The sequence below is a fragment of the Sapajus apella genome, unplaced genomic scaffold (assembly GCF_009761245.1).
Source record: "Sapajus apella isolate SASKATOON/1434 unplaced genomic scaffold, GSC_monkey_1.0 scaffold138, whole genome shotgun sequence".
Lineage (NCBI taxonomy): Eukaryota > Metazoa > Chordata > Mammalia > Primates > Cebidae > Sapajus > Sapajus apella.
The window spans coordinates 914,315-933,835 of record NW_022437078.1 but is presented as its reverse complement, the minus strand read 5'-3'; the positions used below and the strand labels follow the sequence as shown (position 1 = coordinate 933,835).

The 19,521-nt window shown below is 43.2% G+C and overlaps 2 protein-coding genes across 4 annotated transcripts in view; one reads left to right on the top strand and one right to left on the bottom strand.

Annotated features, from left to right (window-relative positions):
* MRPL22 (mitochondrial ribosomal protein L22) overlaps positions 1-11,835 on the bottom strand; it is a 29,576-nt gene extending 17,741 nt beyond the window's left edge. For 2 of the 3 annotated variants that reach the window (XM_032263809.1, XM_032263810.1), the window contains exons 1-2: positions 11,753-11,835; positions 11,626-11,674 (exon numbers count right to left, since the gene is read on the bottom strand). In XM_032263809.1, coding sequence (XP_032119700.1) covers positions 11,626-11,674; positions 11,753-11,780 — 77 coding nt within the window. In that variant the 5' untranslated portion in view covers positions 11,781-11,835. The remainder of the gene's footprint in view (positions 1-11,625; positions 11,675-11,752) is intronic. The other variant, XM_032263811.1, reaches the window with a different exon arrangement.
* Positions 11,836-13,623: 1,788 nt separating this feature from the next.
* GEMIN5 (gem nuclear organelle associated protein 5) overlaps positions 13,624-19,521 on the top strand; it is a 55,192-nt gene continuing 49,294 nt past the window's right edge. The window contains exons 1-3 of the mRNA XM_032263800.1: positions 13,624-13,873; positions 14,956-15,116; positions 16,113-16,294. Coding sequence (XP_032119691.1) covers positions 13,708-13,873; positions 14,956-15,116; positions 16,113-16,294 — 509 coding nt within the window. The 5' untranslated portion in view covers positions 13,624-13,707. The remainder of the gene's footprint in view (positions 13,874-14,955; positions 15,117-16,112; positions 16,295-19,521) is intronic.

The following is a 19,521-nucleotide window of genomic DNA, read 5'->3' as shown; positions in this document are numbered from 1 at the left end:
CCAGGAGGCAGAGGTTGCGGTGCGCGGAGACCCCACTACTCCCCCCCCGCGGTAAAAAAAGAGAAAAACCCCCTCAAAAAAAAAAAAAAAAAATTTATTTTATAAAAATAAAATACAATTAGGCCCTTTAACAGTTAATCTCTCCTGTCCCTACCCTCCAAATAAGTCCTGTGAACTGTAAGCTTTATATATACAATTTCAAACTTTCTTCTCAAGTTTATAATCATAAATGTTTGTGTTTTTATGTAGTTGTAATTAGTGAGTAGGGTACACTATGTTTGCCACCACTTTGGACTTTGGTTTCTTTGTGAAAAGAAGAATTGGACTATATCATCTATAGGGTCCCTCCTAACTTTAATTCTATCTCTAACCTCATCACTGATAGCATGACAGAAACATGAGCTCCTTGACTACAAACCAATCTGAAAGATTTCTTGAATTAGGCCCATACCTGCTGTACCTGCCTAGCGCAGTATGTGCTCTTCAAATCTTCAATGCATATTTGGTGAATTAAATATGATGCTTCATAAATTAAACACACGATGAATTAATAATGCCAAAGCTTTCTGAATTCTTAATACCTTCAGAACTCAAACAATTCATAAACTGAATTATCAAGCAAACAGCAAACTACTATAATCAAATTAAAGTATTATTCCAAATGGGTTACTTAATTTAGAAGTACAGAATATTAAATCAAAAGTTCCTATGTGCCTTCTCCTAGCCAATTGCTGGAATCAATTAAAACAAAATGAAGCAACCTTAAAATAGAAAATACAGGCAAATTCTAATTCTAATTCTAATTATCAATCCTTATCTGAGAGTGACCTAAGTATCTCTGGCCACTTGCTCTTCCTTGAGACACTTTATTTAATTGGGTTCCAGGAAGCTTGGGGTTTTCTTCTCCCCTCTCTGGCCACACCCCCACAGTCTCCTTTGTTGTTTCCTTGTCTCCCTCCCTGGTCTGTAAATGTTGGCTGCCTCATGCAGTAATCAATCCTTGGACTCTTTCTATCTACACTCATTCCCTTGGTGAAGTCAACCAGCTTTGCGGCGTTAAACATTATCCATGCATTGATGACTCCCAAATTTACATCCATTCCCTGAACTCTAAACTCATATACCCAATTGCCTACTCATATCTCCACTTGGATGCTTATTGGACAGCTCAGATTTAATAAATCCAAAACAGGGCTACTAATATACTCCCCAAACCTGCCCTTCTGGAAGTCTTCCTAGCTCAGTAAACGGTAACTCTACCCTTCCAGTTGCTCAGCTCATAAACTTTGGTGTCACCCTTCTTTCTCATACCGCATATCAATCCATCAACAAAATCTGTCAGCTGTGGTTAACATACTGCCAGAATCCAACTATTCACTTACCCTCCTGGCCTCCCTAATCCAAGCCACCATGATCTCATACCTGAAATATCCAATGGTCTCTGCTTCCATCATTCCTACCCATCCCCATCCCAGTCTATTCTCAACACAGCAGCCAGAAAGAACAACTCATAAATACCAGTAAGACCATATTACCCCTACACTCAAAACCTTACAATAGTTTCCCATCTCATTCAGAATAAAAGCCAAAGTATACAATAAATAATAAGACTCTGTATGATTGATGACCCCTCCTTCCTCTCTGACCTCATCTCCTATCACTAGCCCTCTCTTTTCCCTCATTGTTCTGACAACACCAGCTATGGTTTCTTGGAGCTGTTGCACTTACTTTTCTATCTGTACAGAATGCTGTTTGCTCAGATGCTCAAATACGTACTAAATACATATGTGTAGAATGAATGAAAGAATACAGAGACAGGTAAGGTAAGAGGACTGAGTGTAAATATACCAAAATTTTATACATGGTTGGAAACTGAGGAAAGCTGAAGAGGATATGCCCAGTTTAAAGGGTGGTACAGCCAGGCATGATGGCTCACATCTGTAATCCCAGAGACTCGGAAGCCTGAGGTGGGAGGATCACTTGAGTCCAAGAGTTCGAGTCCAGCCTGCACAACATAGTGAGACTCTATCTCTTAAAATTAAACGTTATTTTTTGGCTGGGCACAGTGGTTCACACCTGTAATCCCAGCACTTGGGGAGGCCGAGATGGGCAGCCCAGGAGTTTGAAACCAGCTTGTCCAACATGGTAAAACACCATCTCTACTAAAAATACAAAAATTAGCCAGCTGTGGCAGCGTGCACCTGTAGTCCCAGAAAATATTTTGTTTAGATCCTCACTTTGACATTTAACTATGTAACCTTCAGTAAGTCACAAAACTTCTCAAATGCATGCATCAGTGAAATAGGAGACATGGAATTCAAAAACTGAAAACTGTCAGTCAGCTTACAAATATAGCCTGCAGAGTAATCCCAGCACTTTGCGAGACTGAGGTGGGACAGTACTTGAGCCCAGGAGTTCCAGACCAGACTGGGTAATGTAACAGGACTTCATCCTTACCAAACGTAAAAAAAATAGGAGTAATGGTACACGCCTGTGATCCCAGCTACGTGGAGGCTGAGGTGGCAGGATAGGCTGAATCAAGGCTGCAGTGAGCTATGATCATGACACTGTACTCCAGCCTGGGTGACACAGCAAGATGCTGTCTTTGAAAAAAGAAAAAAGAAATTTTACAAAAAGATTATATATATTCTGTAGAAATGTTTTATTTGGTCAGCAGCACTTTTCTTAACCCAACTGAATGTTTTAAGATGAGGAATACGCGGGAAGATCCAAGATGGCCGTTTAGGAACAGCTCGGAGTTGCAGCTCCCAGTGAAAGCACAGAGGGTGAGTGGACGCCACATTATTATTTCCCACGGACCAGGAGATTCCCAGGTGGAGGAGCCCCACGGGTCGCCAGCCAGGCTGTTTTGGCCAGCGCGGTTCTATTGGTCAGCGCGGCTGCTTTGCCCTGCGTGGCTGCTTTGTCGGTAAACCGGCCAGCAGTTCTCCGTACAAAACACACTGGTCCGAGGGCCCTTCTGGCTGGCGATTGGAGACCTTGGAAGTTGTCCATTCATCTGATGAAAGAGGGGACTGAACAGCGAGCCAGGCCAGGAGATTTCTGGGCAAAAAAAGCGCCACAAATCTCAATGACGCTGTTTAAGCCGGCGCAGTGAGTTGCCGCACAGGAAATCACACAGATCCTGGCGCCCTTTCAACAGGTAACTGGGATAGAGGCGACTGTGCAACTAAAAAAGAAAAGAAAGCCTCTGAGGCAGGGAGCCAGGAGATCAGGCTCAGCTGGTCCCACCCCCACAAAAGAACAGCAATAAGAAACTATCTGGATTGAAAGTTTCACAGCAAGCGCAGCTGAACCCAGACGGTCAAGCTCTGTGGGGGAGGGGCGTCCACTATTACCGAGGCACTTCACCACTAGGGAGGTAGTACGCCATTGCTGAGGCAGCCTGCCGTTGCCAAGGCAACCTGCCATTGCTGAGGCTGCCTGACAATGCCAAGGCAACCCGCCGTTGCCAAGGCAACCTGCCATTACAGAGCGAGTCAGCCAATACAGAGGAGGGCCACCATTGCCGAGGCAGTTCTAACTATCTCCATATAAACAAGACTGCAGGGAAGTTCACAAGGCAGCTGGGCGGAGCCCAGAGCAGCTCAGCAAAGCCTCTGCAGGCAGACAGTGAACAGGCTGCCTCCTTGCTGAGCAGGGCAGCCCTGAAATAAAAAAAGGCAGCGGCACAAGGGAAACTCATAAATAAAGCCCTAACTCCCTGGGACAGAACACCTGGGAACAAAAGGCAGTTTATGAGTTCTGCTTCAGCAGATCTAAACGTACCTACCCAGTAGCTCTGAATGAACAACAGAGCTCACAGCTCAGCACTTGAGCTCCTATAAAGGACAGACTGTCTCCTCAAGCAGCTCCCTGGCCCCTGTATATCCAAAGAGTCACCTCATACAGGAGAGATCAGAGTGATATTTCGTGGGTATCCTTCTGGGACAAAGATAGCAGAAGAAGCAACTGGTAGCAACCCTTACTGTTCTGTAGCTGCTGCAGGCGATACACAGGCAAGCAGGGCCTGGAGTGGACCTCAGCAGTCCTACAGCAGAAGGGCCAGACTGTTAGAAGAAAAACTAAGAAACAGAAATAAGTTCATCATCAACAAACAGAACGTCCACTCAGAGACCCAATCTGAAAGTCTGCAACTACAAAGACGACAGGTAGCTAAATCCATAAGGATGGGAAGAAACCAGCACAAAAAGGATGAAAACACCCGAAACCAGAAACTCTCCTCCTACAAGGGATCACAACTCCTCACCAGCAAGGGAACAAGGTTGGATGGAGAACGAGTGTGATGAAATGACAGAATCAGACTTCAGAAGGTGGGTAGTAAGAAACTTCTGTGAACTAAAAGAACATATTCTAACCCAATGCAAAGAAACGAAGAACCTTGAAAAAAGATTTGACGAAATGCTAACGAGAATGGATACAATAGAAAGAAATATAAGTGAATTGATGGAGCTGAAAAACACAACATGAGAACTTCGCGAAGCATGCACAAGTTTCAACAGCCGAATTGACCAAGCAGAAGAAAGGATATCAGAGGTCAAAGATCAACTCAATGAAATAAAACAGAAAGGCAAGAATAGAGAAAAAAGGGTAAAAAGGAATGAACAAAGTCTCCAAGAAATATGGAACTATGTGAAAAGACCTAATCTACATTTGATAGGTGTACCTGAATGTGACGAAGAGAATGAATCCAAGCTGGAAAATACTCTTCAGGATATTATCCAGGAAAACTTCCCCAATCTAGCAAGGCAGGGAAAGTCAGGAAATACACAGACCACCACAAAGATATTCCTCAAGAAGAGCAACCCCAAGGCACATAATCATCAGATTCACCAGGGTTGAAATGAAGGAGAAAATGCTAAGGGCAGCCAGAGAGAAAGGTCAGGTTACCCATAAAGGGAAGCCCATCAGACTCACAGCAGGTCTCTCAGCAGAAACCCTACAAGCCAGAAGGGAGTGGGGCCAATATTCAACATCCTTAAAGAAAAGAACTTTCAACCCAGAATCTCCTATCCAGCCAAACTAAGCTTCATAAGTGAAGGAAAAATAAAATCCTTTGTGAACATGCAAGTACTCAGAGATTTCGTCACCACCAGGCCTGCTTCACAAGAGCTCCTGAAAGAGGCTCTACACATATAAAGGAACAACCAGTACCAGCCACTCCAAAAACATGCCAAATGGTAAACAGCATCAACACAGTGAAGAATCTGCATTAACTAATGGGCAAAACAGCCAGCTAGCACCAAAACGGCAGTATCAAATTCACACATAACAATATTAGCCCTAAATGTAAATGGAATAAATGCCCCAACCAAAAGACACAGACGGGCAAACTGGACAAAAAGCCTAAACCCATCGGTGTGCTGTATCCAGGAAACCCATCTCACATACAAGGATACACAAAGGCTCAAAATAAAGGGATGAAGAATTACCAAGCAAATAGAGAGCAAAAAAAAGCAGGAGTCGCAATTCTCATCTCTGATAAAATAGACTTTAAAGCAACAAAGATCAAAAGAGACAAAGAAGGACATTACTTAATGGTAAAAGGATCAATGCAACAAGAAGAGCTAACGATCCTAAATATAGACGCACCCAATACAGGAGCACCCAGATACATAAGGCAAGTTCTTAATGACTTACAAAGAGACTTAGACTCCCACACAATTATAGTGGGAGGCTTTAACACCCCATTGTCAATATTAGGCCGATCAACCAGACAGAAAATTAACAAGGATATCCAGGACTTGAACTCAGATCTGGATCAAGAAAACCTAATAGACATTTACAGAACTCTCCACCCCAAATCTACAGAATATACATTCTTCTCAGCACCACATCACACCTACTCTAAAACTGACCACATAATTGGCAGTAAATCACTCCTAAGCAAATGCAAAAGAACAGAAATCATAACAAACAGTCTCTCAGACCACAGTGCAATCAAGTTAGAACTCAGAATTCAAAAAATAACTCAGAACTGCACAGCTTCATGGAAACTGAACAACTTGCTCTTGAGTGTTGACTGCGTAAACAGTGAAATGAAGGCAGAAATAAAGATGTTCTTCGAAACCAATGAGAATGAAGACACAACATACCAGAATCTCTGGGACACATTTAAAGCAGTCCCTAGAGGAAAATATATAGCAATAAGTGCCCACATGAGAAGCAAGGAAAGATCAAAAATTGACACCCTATCGTCAAATTAAAAGAGCTACAGGAGCAAGATCAAAAAACTCAAAACCTAGCAGAAGACAAGAAATAGCTAAGATTAGAGCAGAACTGAAGGAGATAGAGACACAAAAAAACCCTTCAAAAAAATCAATAAATTCAGGAGCTGGTTTTTTGAAAAGATCAACAAAATAGACCACTTGCCAGATTAATAAAAAAGAAAAGAGAGAAATACCAAATTGATGCAATAAAAAACGATAAAGGGTATGTCACCACAGATTCCACAGAAATTCAAACCATCATCAGAGATTATTACAAACAACTCTATGCACATAAACTAGTAAACCTGGAAGAAATGGATAAATTCCTGGACACTTGCCTCCACCCAAGCCTAAACCAGGAAGAAGCCAAAACACTGAACAGACACATAACAAGGTCTGAAGTTGAGGCAGCAATTAAGAGCCTACCACCCAAAAAAGCCCAGGTCCAGATGGGTTCACAGCCGCATTCTACCAGACATACAAAAAGGAGCTGGTATCATTCCTTCCGAAACTATTCCAAACAATCCAAAAAGAGAGAATCCTTCCCAAATCATTATGAGACCAACATCATCCTGATACCAAAACCCGGCAGAGACTCAACAAGAAAAGAAAACTTTAGGCCAATATCCATGATGAACATAGACGCAAACATCTTCAATAAAATACAGGCAAGCTGATTGCGACAGCACATCAAAAAGCTTATCCACCATGATCAAGTAGGCTTCATCCCGGGGATGCAAGGTGGGTTCAACATACCCAAGTCTACAAATGTAATTCACCACAAAAACAGAACCAAAGACAAAAACCACATGATTATCTCAATTGATGCAGAGAAGGCCTTTGACAAAATTCAACAGCCATTTATGCTAAAAACCCTCAATAAGCTAGGTATTGATGGAACGTATAACAAAATAATAAAAGCTATTTATAACAAACCAACAGCCAATGTCATACTGAATGGGCAAAAACTGGAAGCATTCCCTTTGAAGTCTGGCACTAGACAAGGATGCCCTCTCTCACCACTCCTATTCAATATAGTACTGGAAGTTCTAGCTAGAGCAATCAGGCAAGAAAAAGAAATAAAGGGTATTCAAATAAGAAAGGAAGAAGTCAAATTGTCTCTATTTGTAGATGACATGATTGTATATCTAGAAAACCCCATCGTCTCAGCCCAAAAGCTCCTGAAACTGATAAGCAACTTCAGCAAAGTCTCAGGATACAAAATCAATGTGCAAAAATCACATGCATTCCTATACACAAATAACAGGCTTAAAGAGAGCTAAATCAAGAACGAACTGCCATTCACATTGCCGCAAAGAGAATAAAATACCTAGGAATACAACTAACAAGGAACGTAAAGGAGCTCTTCAAAGAGAACTACAAACCACTGCTCAATGAAATAAGAGAGGACACAGATGGAGAAACATTCCATGTTCATGGTTAGGAAGAATCAGTATCGTGAAAATGGCCATACTGCCCAAAGTAATTCACAGATTCAACGCTATCCCCATCAAGCTACCAATGACCTTCTTCACAGAACTGGGAAAAACCACCTTAAACTTCACATGAAACTGAAAGAGAGCCAGCATAGCCAAGTCAATTCTAAGCAAAAGGAACAAAGCGGGAGGCATCACACTACCGGACTTCAAACTATACTACAAGGCTACAGTAATCAAAACAGCATGGTACTGGTACCAAAACAGAGATATAGACCAATGGAACAGAACAGAGGTCTCAGAGGCAACACAACATATCTACAACCATCTGATCTTTGACAAACCTGACAAAAACAAGCAATGAGGAAAAGATTCCCTGTCTAATAAATGGTGTTGGGAAAACTGGCTAGCCATGTGCAGAAAGCAGAAACTGGACCCCTTCCTGACACATTACACTAAAATTAACTCCAGATGGATTAAAGACTTAAACACAAGACCTAACACCATAAAAACCCTAGAAGAAAATCTAGGCAAAACCATTCAGGACATAGACGTAGGCAAGGACGTCATGACCAAAACACCAAAAGCATTGGCAACAAAAGCCAAAATAGACAAATGGGGCCTAATCAAACTCCACAGCTTCTGCACGGCAAAAGAAACAGTCATTAGAGTGAATCGACAACCAACAGAACGGGAAAACATTTTTGCAGTTTACCCATCTGACAAAGGGCTGATATCCAGAATTTACAAAGAACTAAAACAGATTTACAAGAAAAAAACTAACAAGCCCATTCAAAAGTGGGCAAAGGATATGAACAGATACTTTACAAAAGAAGACATACATGAGGCCAACAAACATATGAAAAAATGCTCATGATCGCTGGTCATCAGAGAAATGCAAATCAAAACCACATTGAGATACCATCTCACGCCAGTTAGAATGGCAATCATTAAAAAATCTGGAGACAACAGATGCTGGAGAGGATGTGGAGAAATAGGAACACTTTTACACTGTTGGTGGGAGTGTAAATTAGTTCAACCATTGTGGAAGACAGTGTGGCGATTCCTCAAGAATCTAGAAATAGAAATTCCATTTGACCCAGCAATCCCATTAATGGGTATATATCCAAAGGATTATAAATCGTTCTACTATAGGGACACGTGCACACGAATGTTCACTGTAGCACTGTTTACAATAGCAAAGACGTGGAACCAACCCAAATGCCCATCAATGATAGACTGGACAGGGAAAATGTGGCACATATACACCATGGAATATTATGCAGCCATCAAAAATGATGAGTTTGTGTCCTTTGTAGGCACATGGATGAACCCGGAAACCATCATTCTCAGCAAACTGACACAAGAGCAGGAGATCAAACACTGCATGTTCTCACTCATAGGCAGGTGTTGAACAATGAGAACACATGGACACAGGGAGGGGAGCACTACACACTGGGGTCTGTTGGGGGGAAATAGGGGAGGGTCAGTGAGGGGTTGGGAGTTTGGGAGAGATAGCATGGGGAGAAATGCCAGATATAGGTGATGGGGAGGAAGGCAGCAAATCACACTGCCACGTGTGTACCTATGCAACAATCTTGCATGTTCTTCACATGTACCCCAAAACCTAAAATGCAATAAAATAAATTTAAAAAAAAAAAAAGATGAGGAATGCACTCTACTGACTGCCATAGGCCCTCCACTTTCTCATTTTACACAGACAACTTCCCTTAGTTTTTCATTTCTAGTCTGGGGCCTATATGCAATTAAGTTTCCAATCACTGGCCAGGCAGCTCATGCCTGTAATTCCATCACTTTAGGAGGCCAGGACAGGAGGATCACTTGAGCCTAGGAGTTAAGAGGCCAGCCTGATCAATATAGCAAGATCTCTGTCGCTACGAAAAAATTAAAAAATTAGCCAGGTGTGGTAGCATGCATCTGCAGTCCTAGCTACTCAGGAAGCTGAGGCAGGAGCCCAGGAGTTTGAAGCTGTAGTAAGCTATGATCATAGCACTGCACTTTAGTCTGGCACAGAGCGAAACCTTGTCTCTAAAAAAAAGGAAAAAAAAAGTTTCTAATCACCGAATCCGATTATACGGTAAGATATTACAAGGTTATCATGAACATTATTTATACCTTTCTACTTAGTTTTCTTATGGTCATTTTCCCCACCAGAAAATCCAAAATAAGGATTCACAAAATTATGTAGCAATTTAATTGCAAATAGCCTTAGAGATTATCTAGCAAAATCCAACACTCCTTTATCATGACATAGAGGAAAGGACTAAAGGCAAACAGCTTAAGTTTCTTGCTCAGAGCTTCTTAATATAAGTTGGTGCAAGACATTCAACTCAACATCAAAACATTTAACTTGTGTAAGACCTTATGCTGGAGCTACAACAACAAATAAATGTCCAACCTCTCCAAGATACACAAGCTAGTAAAGGGCATAGACACATATACATGAAGACATTATAGAAGGCACACATGCTAAAAGGAAGGAAAAACTAATTTCTTTCCGTTTTAGAGAGACTTAAGAAAACTTCCTGAAGGGAAAACATCTGAACAGAGGTTTGAATAATGGGTAGGACTGCTGCTATGGACAAGATGTGATGGCATAGGAGGAAAAGCCAAGAAGCATATAAGTGCACAGTATATTCAGAAAAAGTAAGTAAATCAGCATGGTTGGGGGTAGAGTGATAGAAGGTTATGTAGGAAGCATATAGTCAAATCCTAAGAGCTAGTGCTTCCTATTTTCTTCTTTAGCCCACCTCTTTATCCCCCTAGGACTCAAGAACCTAGAAAAGAGTTAAATATAATTGGGAACTCAGTAATATTTATAATAATAGAAACATTAGTGGCTACTGGAATTCAGAATGGGATTATCATATGCCATAAACATACTAAATACTTCATATGCATTATCTTGTTTGAACCTCATTTTAAAAATCTATTAGGGTTACATGCATGGCATGTGCCTGTAATACCAGCACCTCAGGAGGCTGAGGTAAGAGGATCATTTCAACCTCTTGAGACCATCCTGGGCAACATAGTAGTAAGACCTCATCTCAAAAAATAAATAAATAAAAATTTTAAACTTTTTTAAAACCTAAGAGATAGTTACTAATATTACTCTCATATCATGTAAGTGATAACTGAAGCTTATAAAGAGTAAGTAACTTGGCGGGAGAGGAGGTGGGCGAAAATAAATAAATAGCTTTTCCAAAATCAGTTAAAAAGTGGATTCATATATAACTCATCCGTCTCCAAAGCCTATGAACTAAACCAAAATAAATGCTAACAAATGCACAGAACAGAAAATTTACAATCAGATTATCAATTTTCAAATACTGATTTTTTAAAATTAATTTTTGGGGAGCAACGGCGACTGCTTTTGTCCTAAGGCTACAGAATGATCTGGAGAGTACAGTATAAAGCTTCAAAAGTTCCTTCAACTGAGTGGCAGTAGGCAAGTTATGTTACGCTTGGGGGCTTCAATTTCCTTGTCTGAAAAATGAGTACAGCAGTACCTACTCGTAGAATGTTATGAGAACGAGTTAAAGTATATAAAGCGCTAAACACAATGTCAGGTACGATGTAAACCACGGCTGTCCACAACACAGTCCCCGTCCATGCAAGCAAGTAACCAGAAGGGTAACTAGAAAAGCTGGACGCATCCATATGGAGATGGAATTGTCTAACCTTGTCCAGAAAGATCATAGCAGACGTTCAGAAAACGCATTTACAATGGCCCTTAGGTAATGGGTACTCCTGATCCCTGCAGGGCTTATGCAATAAGGTGGCGAAAAATAGGGTGGCAAAGCAGAGACTCGGGCTGTCTCGTTCGCCTCACTAGCCCCAGAGCCTAAAGCAGTTAGGCACGAAGGCGCTCAGTTACCAACTGGCAGAATAGTAAAGAGGCCTTGGGCCCTTCTGAAACTCCGAAGCGAGAGACTTACCCCAAGGCCAGCTTCCCCCGGCTCCTCAGGTTCTGTATCCACAACGCACCTGCAACATGAACACAAGCCGTCAACTCAGATTCCATCTGGACTCCCTTCCGCCGGTTAAGCACTAAGAAATCCTTACCCAACTGATCCAGTACTGCCGCCGCCATCTTCCGCCCTCTCGCTACGGAAGCCTCCGAGTTCAAGGGCCTTCTAGACAGCACGCATGCGCAATACTCGGGAATTCCTGTGGGGCTCTCCCCGCAGCACTACCGACACCCGCTGTGCTGTCACGAAGATCGCGAGCACAGCGCCACCACTCAAGGTGTGATCAGGCGAGCCTGGCTTGGGAATAAATGAATTAATAAAGTTCGAAAGCTCGTGGGCTTCCGAAAATTCACCTGGATTCAGAAAAATTGTGAAGCCCGAACTCACAAACTCGAAAGGCGTAGGGGAACAGAATCCATGAACAAGCCATGTAATCAGATGGCCCTCAGTTTTCTTCTCAGAAATAACTAACCCTAGGGCACAAGCTTGTTATAAAGATCAGTTGAAATTGTGTGAAAGCTATTTTATTTCATTTTATTGAGACAGGATCTCTCGCTCAGGCTGGTGTGCGGTGGCAATGACCTAGTCTCACTGCAGCCTCGACCTCCCGTGCTCAAGCCACCCTTCCACCTCAGCCTCCCAGTTAGCTGAGACTACAGGTGCACGTCACCACACCTGACTAATTTTTGTATTTTTTGTAGAGGCTGGGTTTCGCCAAATTGCCCAGGCTGATTTAGAATTCCTGGGCTCAGATGATCCACCCTCCTCCGCCTCCCAAAGTGCTGGGATTACAGGTGTGAGCCACCAAGCCTAGCCTAAAATCTCTTTTAAACAGCAAATAGTTTAAATATGATGTATGCTGTCCTAATCCCTACTAATCTGGTTGACCTCCAGGAAATGAGTTTATATTCATCGGGCATTTACTGCCATATGTCCGGCAGGTATTTCACCAAATCTCATTTATTCCTCACAGCAATCCAACAAGGCATGGATTATCATTTTCCTTCTTCAAATGAGGAAACATATTTAGGATAGGTTAAAGTCTCTCAGCTAACAACTGGCAAACCAGTGATCAATCTGCAGCTAGGGTGTCTCGAAAGCTCGTGCCCCTAGATGTAGCGAAATATATGTATTTGACCTCTCTGTATTAATGACCGGTAGTTCAGATTTCGGTTTGCTACATACGCAGGAGTGCCAGATACCCAATGCAAATAAGCAACACACAAGTAGTGCAGAATCTGAGCATTTTAGCATTTTTTAGTTGGAAGGAAACTTTCTTTCACACCATTTGCCACATACAGGTTCCTTCACAGAGCTCTCAATCAAGCAAATCGAGTCACTCCATTTGCTTCTCTTTCATCTTTGAATGCCCAGAACCCAGAGCCAGAATTTCCACCGAGTTGCAGAAAGTGTTCTTTCCCTTTTTAATTCCAGATTTGTACTTTCACATTTTTGTTTATTTTTTTGGGACAAGGTTTCACTCTGTTGCCCAGGCTTGAGTGTAGTGGCACAATCACAGCTCACTCCAGCCTGTCCTCCGGGCTCCATATTTTTGTTAGGTGACTCCTTGTGCATACCTTTAAAACACATCCACAACTAGCGAAGTGCCCTGGCACAGAGCGTTCAAAAAACAATGAACGCGTCGTGGTTGAACAAGTCCAAAGAGTAAACTGGTAGTGTGGGGCGGTGGTTCCACTAATCTAATCCTCTAATTTTGTGCCTTCCTGTGGATAGTGAAATGCTTAACCTCGGGGCTGTGCTCAGGCAACACCCGACCCTAGCCGGGGTTGGGGCGGACCTCCTCCCCCGGGCTAGGTAGGGAGGGCCAGCGCAGCGCACGCGGTCAGGCCCCTCCCAGCCCGGCGGCAGCGAGCACGGAACGCGCAGTGCTAGCTGGGCCTCGGCGCGCACCGTAGCGACTGCCCGAGAAGGCGGGGCTCAGCGTTTAGCCCGCCCCCCCCCACCCCCCCTCCCAACCCCAGGCTGAGGCGTGAGGCTGCGAGCTCTCTCTCTCTTGGCTGCTTCTCTTGGCTCCGACGACCTGTAATTATGGGGCAAGAGCCGCGGACGCTGCCGCCCTCCCCCAACTGGTACTGCGCCCGCTGCAGCGATGCCGTGCCCGGGGGCCTCTTTGGCTTCGCCGCGCGGACCTCCGTCTTCCTTGTCCGCGTGGGCCCGGGCGCAGGCGAGAGTCCTGGGACACCTCCGTTTCGAGGTAACTCACCACCCTTGGTCCCGAGCCCTCTTGCCCTTTCTACGCTCTCCAGGGGCGCCGAGTGGACACCTCCAGCCACCCCGTTTTCTACAGCTAGGGAAACTGAGGTCCAGACTGGGAGAAGAGTCAGCCCAGATTCACTAAACTGAGTTACTTCTGGTCCCCAGAATGAGCTACAGCATGCTGTGGCTGAGCGGTCCCGCCTCCTGGAGCTTCCACGTGGGACTGCTTGCTGACTGAAAAGTTAGCCCTGTACAGTCCCGGCCGTTTATAGGGCTCCCCCGCCCAGCCCGGTGCACGCCAGCCCCTCGGGAGCCTTCCTGAGGTTGGGGGCTGACTACAGCTGCAGGCTCTATGCATGATCCTTCGACGTGTGACATTCATTACTGTAAGATGACTGGGTTGAGCCAGATGTTTTCAGGCTCCAAACTAGGCTTTGATTGTGCCTTGGGATATGACGTGTCGGGTCATTTATTCTGGCCTGATCTAAATAAGAGTCGCTATCAGGGCCGGGCGCGGTGGCTCAAGCCTGTAATCCCAGCACTTTGGGAGGCCGAGGCGGGTGGATCACGAGGTCAAGAGATCGAGACCATCCTGGTCAACATGGTGAAACCCCGTCTCTACTAAAAATACAAAACATTAGCTGGGCATGGTGGCACATGCCTGTAATCCCAGCTACTCGGGAGGTTGAGGCAGGAGAATTGCCTGAACCCAGGAGGCGTAGGTTGCGGTGAGCCGAGATCGCGCCATTGCACTCCAGACTGGGTAACAAGAATGAAACTCCGTCTCAAAAAAAAAAAAAAGAGTCGCTATCACATTATTTGAGCTGCTTTCCAGCCTCTGAACTAAGCACAGCGAGGTATATCAGCATTAATTTCACAGTTGAGAAGCTGAGGCTCAAAAAGACTTGTTCGAAGTCACGTGGCACTTGGGAGTTCTGATTGTGAGTCCGTCGTATTTCGGTTATACCATGGGTTGAGTAACTCCAAAGTATCTGCTCCCTTATCGTCCAACAACAGTATGATTCTGCCAGGAATCTTGGATAGCACTTCGATTAATCTAACATCTGGTTTTACTTGAAGTCATAGGAGAGTTGGTGGGACACACCGAGAGGGTCTCTGGCTTCACATTTTCTCATCACCCTGGTCAGTACAACCTCTGTGCCACCAGCTCCGACGATGGGACTGTGAAAATATGGGATGTAGAGACAAAAACAGTTGTGACAGAACATGCACTCCATCAGGTACCATGGCTTACTGGTTTCTCAGACCGTTTTTATATGTCTGTACTGAGGGCTCTTGGGTTTCAAGCTAGTTTCGCTAACTCATCTGTGCGAAGTAACTTATAATTGTGTTCATTAATTAGATAAGATTCTATATTGTAAGCTGTCTCAACTTTTTTTGAAAGGAGATACATACAAACCAGAGGTTGGCAAACTGCTCTGTGCCTATTTTTGCAAATAGGTTTTATTAGAATAGAACCACACTAATTCATTTAAGTATTGTCTATGACTGCTTTAATGCTATAAGAATTGAGTAGTTGTAACAGGCATGGTATGGTCCAAAAAGTCTAAAACAGTTACCCTCTGCCAGGCACGGTGGCCCACGCCTGGAATCCCAGCACTTTGGGAGGCCTAGGCAGGTGGATCACAAGGTCACGAGTTCAAGACCATCCTGACCAAGATGGTGAAACCCCATCTCTACTAAAAATAGAAAAATTAGCCAGGTGCTGTGGCAAACACCTGTAATCCCAGCTACTCGGGAGGCTGAGTTGGGAGAATTGCTTGAACCTGGGCGGCAGAGGTTGCAGTGAGCTGAGATCAGCTGCTGCACTCCAGCCTTGGTGAGACTCCATCTCAAAAAACAATAACAACAGTTACCCTCTGGTTATTGATATAAATAGACTTCTGATAGAGACTGTAAATGAGTGAATTAAACTCATTTCTAAACTAGATAGTTACTTGATATACCTGCCTTTTGAGAGAACAAGGGAAAAGAAAAACCCACTTAATCTTCGTAAGAACTTTGCATTAAGCTGTTAAAAAAAATTTTATGATCATTTGATCCCCTGTAGTCTAAATCTTCCCACCATTTTGTTAATATCATGTTGCTCTACAAGTACTACTAAGTATTAGCTACTTTTAATGTATGTACATAGCATTATGCTGGGTTGTGATACAAGTTAAAAATTAAGTAAAACTTTAGCATTGACAATAACAAGTTTTTGTTTTGTTTTAAAGCATACGATATCAACATTACATTGGTCTCCTCGAGTAAAGGACTTAATAGTATCTGGGGATGAAAAAGGAGTAGTTTTCTGTTACTGGCTTAACAGAAATGACAGCCAGCATCTCTTTATAGAACCCAGGACAATTTTCTGTCTTACTTGTTCACCTCATCATGAAGATTTAGTAGCCATTGGGTAAGTACTGTGCCACGTGTACTGAAGATTTTTGTTTGTGTATGATCATGTTTTGCATTTTCTTTACCTTCTCCTGCCCTTTTATTCCTCAAAGAAAACCATCTACAGTTGTTAGCCAGTCCCCCGACCCCTTAGCATCATTTATTCCTCCAGGTCCTTACTGTCTCTGCCACTCCATTTTTGTTACCTTGGTTTTCCATGGTACTGTACTTTCTTGGTTCTTCGTGTCCAGCTCCTGTAGTCAACCTTTAAATGTAGGAAGTGTCCTCTTTCACCTTTTTCGCTTTCTGTGCTGCCTTTTGATATAACATGAACCCCCAGGTATCAGATGACTTCTCGGTTTGTCTGGTTCTGAGCGCTCCCTCTAGATTGGGAAAGCGATGTGACATTGGGATCCATTTCCTCATTGATCAAGGTTCTTCACATGAGCTACCAGGATGGACATCCCCCTTTCCTTCACCATTCATGTACTTCTCACTGAAAGATTGTCCATTTTCTCTAATTTGAAGACTAAAGCAATTTCTCTAGAATGTTGAAGGCGAAATTCTGATTGGAGTGAATTTGAAAGACTGGGGGCTAAGGTATTAGAGGTATACGGAGAAACAACCCTTTCACAAAGTTTGTTGTGAAAGTGTGCATAGACATGAGGCCAGAAGGGATAGATGGGGTCAAGGGAGTATTAAATGGGAGATACCAGGGACCTGTTTTTATGCTGATGGAAGTAAGGCTTGAAAAGAGGGAAAGCTTGTTGCAGGAGTAATGGTGAAAAGTCAAGAGGGGACTGGATTCAGATGACAAGAAGAAAGAATAGCTGGGAATATAGAAATAGGTGCAGGTAGGTTTGTAGGTGTGTTTGGAAGAACAGGGTATTCCATTTTGGGATTTCTGATTTTCTCAGACAAGTCAGAGTGGTAGAATCAAATTCAGCATGGGGTCGAAACTGGATAAGGGGAAAAGGTATGAAAACAGTCAAAGAGAAAAGGGAAATGAATGTACCAAGGGAAATTGTAGCCCCAGTGTTCACTGTTGTGCCAAGCAAAGAATCGTGGCCATAAATTTTAAGTAAACCCAAACTGTTTGAGAAAGGAGATTGGTTGGATTCAGCCAGGTTCAGGGCTTTGTGGAGTAAATACTCTTGAGGGAGGAGACAGGGACTGTAATGATATTTTTAAAAGTTGATAATAAGGCCAGGCGTAGTGGCTCAAACCTGTAATCCCAGCACTTTGGTGGGTGACCTGAGGTCGGGAGTTCAAGACCAGCCTGACCAATGTGGAGAGACCCCATCTCTACTAAAACTACAAAATTAGCCAGGCATGATGGCGCATGCCTGTAATCCCAGCTATTTGGGAAGCTGAGGCTGAAGAATCACTTGACCCCAGGAGGCGGAGGTTGCAGTGAGCCTAGATGCGCCATTGCACTCCAGCCTAGGCAACAAGAGTGAAACTCTATCTCAAAAAAATAATAATAATAATAATTAGCCAGGTGTGGTGGCTCATACCTGTAATCCCAGCTACTCAGGAGGGTGAGGCAGGAGAACCGCTTAAACCTGGAAGGCAGAGGTTGCAGTGAGCTGAGATTGCACCACTGCACTTCAGCCTGGGTGATAGAGCGAGACTCTTAAAAAAAAAAGTTGATGATAGTGATGGATCATGAAAGCTGTGCTGCATGGGGCGAGGGGAAGTATAGAAAGACAGGTGTTGGTAAGTGATAGTGAAAATGGAAGGGGACCGAATCGGCAGTCTTGTGAAGTGGGAGCAGTGTTGGCAATAGGGGTGCTAGAGGAAATGAACAGAAAGGTAGTAGGCAGGGGTCAGGGGAGGATCTTTGGAAGAGTATTATTCCCAGAAAGTTTGATTCAGATTTCTAAATAGCTTGATCTGTTGACAATTAGATTGCATAACTTGGTGGTTTTCAAAGTCCTGGTCTTCAAAGATTGGAATACTCTAGTATTTATTTATTTATTTTTTTAAATAAAGCTGTACTGGTATTTTTCCCTGTCAAATGCTCTAATGTGTAGCAAGTGTGAATAGGTATAACCACTTTGTAGAATGCAGTTTTGTGAGGTTTTTTTGAGACAATGTCTCAAAAAACTCCGCCTGTTGCCAGGCGGAGTACAGTGGCACAAACTTGGCTCAGTGCAACCTCCATCTCCCGGATTCAAGCAGTTCTCCTGCTCAGCCTCCCGTGTAGCTGGGACTACAGGCAAGCACCACCACGCCCGGCTAATTTTTGTATCTTTAGTAGAGACAAGGTTTCAGCATGTTGGTCAGCATGGTCTCGATCTCTTGACCTTGTGATCTGTCCACCTCGGCCTCCGAAAGTCTTGGGATTACAGGCTGGAGCCACTGCACCCAGCTTGTACTTTCTTAAAGATGCATATATCTTAACATCCTGGCAGTTTCATTACGCGACATCAAACCTGAAATTGTCTTAGATGTATACATGAACATTAAAAGTATTTTTTTGTTGTTGTAAAATATGGAAGCCCTTCAGAAGGAAAATGAATAAACTTTGGTATATTCACACAGTGAGGTACTAATACAATAGTGTAATGACTGGCCAGGAAGTTACGTGTATCAGCATGGATGACTTACAAACAGAATGAGTGAAAAAAACAAGCTACAGGAAAATAAATGGTAGCATTTAAATGAAGTTTTAAAACATATAAAATCTGTATCTTATTTAGGAATATATACAAAGAAAGGCTAGGAATGATATAACACACAATTCACAAATAGTGTTTGACCTCTGGTAAAAGAAGAGAAGAAGAGATCTGGCAAGGAGAGAGGTTTGATTGAGGTGGAATGTGCAGAGGACTTCAGCTCTATTGGTAATTATTTTTCTTAGCCAGGGCGGTAGATTACTTTTTTATGTATTTGAAATAATTTATTTTCAAAAAGCTATTAGAATTTCTCAGTTTCTTCTCATTCATAAAATGACAGCCTTGGAATATGGAGGTCTAGAGTATAGAACTCTATACTGCAACTTTTGTTAAGTTCACAGTTTAAAAAATAGTATCACAGCCGGGCGCGGTGGCTCAAGCCTGTAATCCCAGCACTTTGGGAGGCCGAGGTGGGTGGATCACGAGGTCAAGAGATCGAGACCATCCTGGTCAACATGGTAAAACCCTGTCTCTGCTAAAAAAAAATACAAAAAATTAGCTGGGCATGGTGGCGCATACCTGTAATCCCAGCTACTCAGGAGGCTGAGGCAGGAGAATTGCCTGA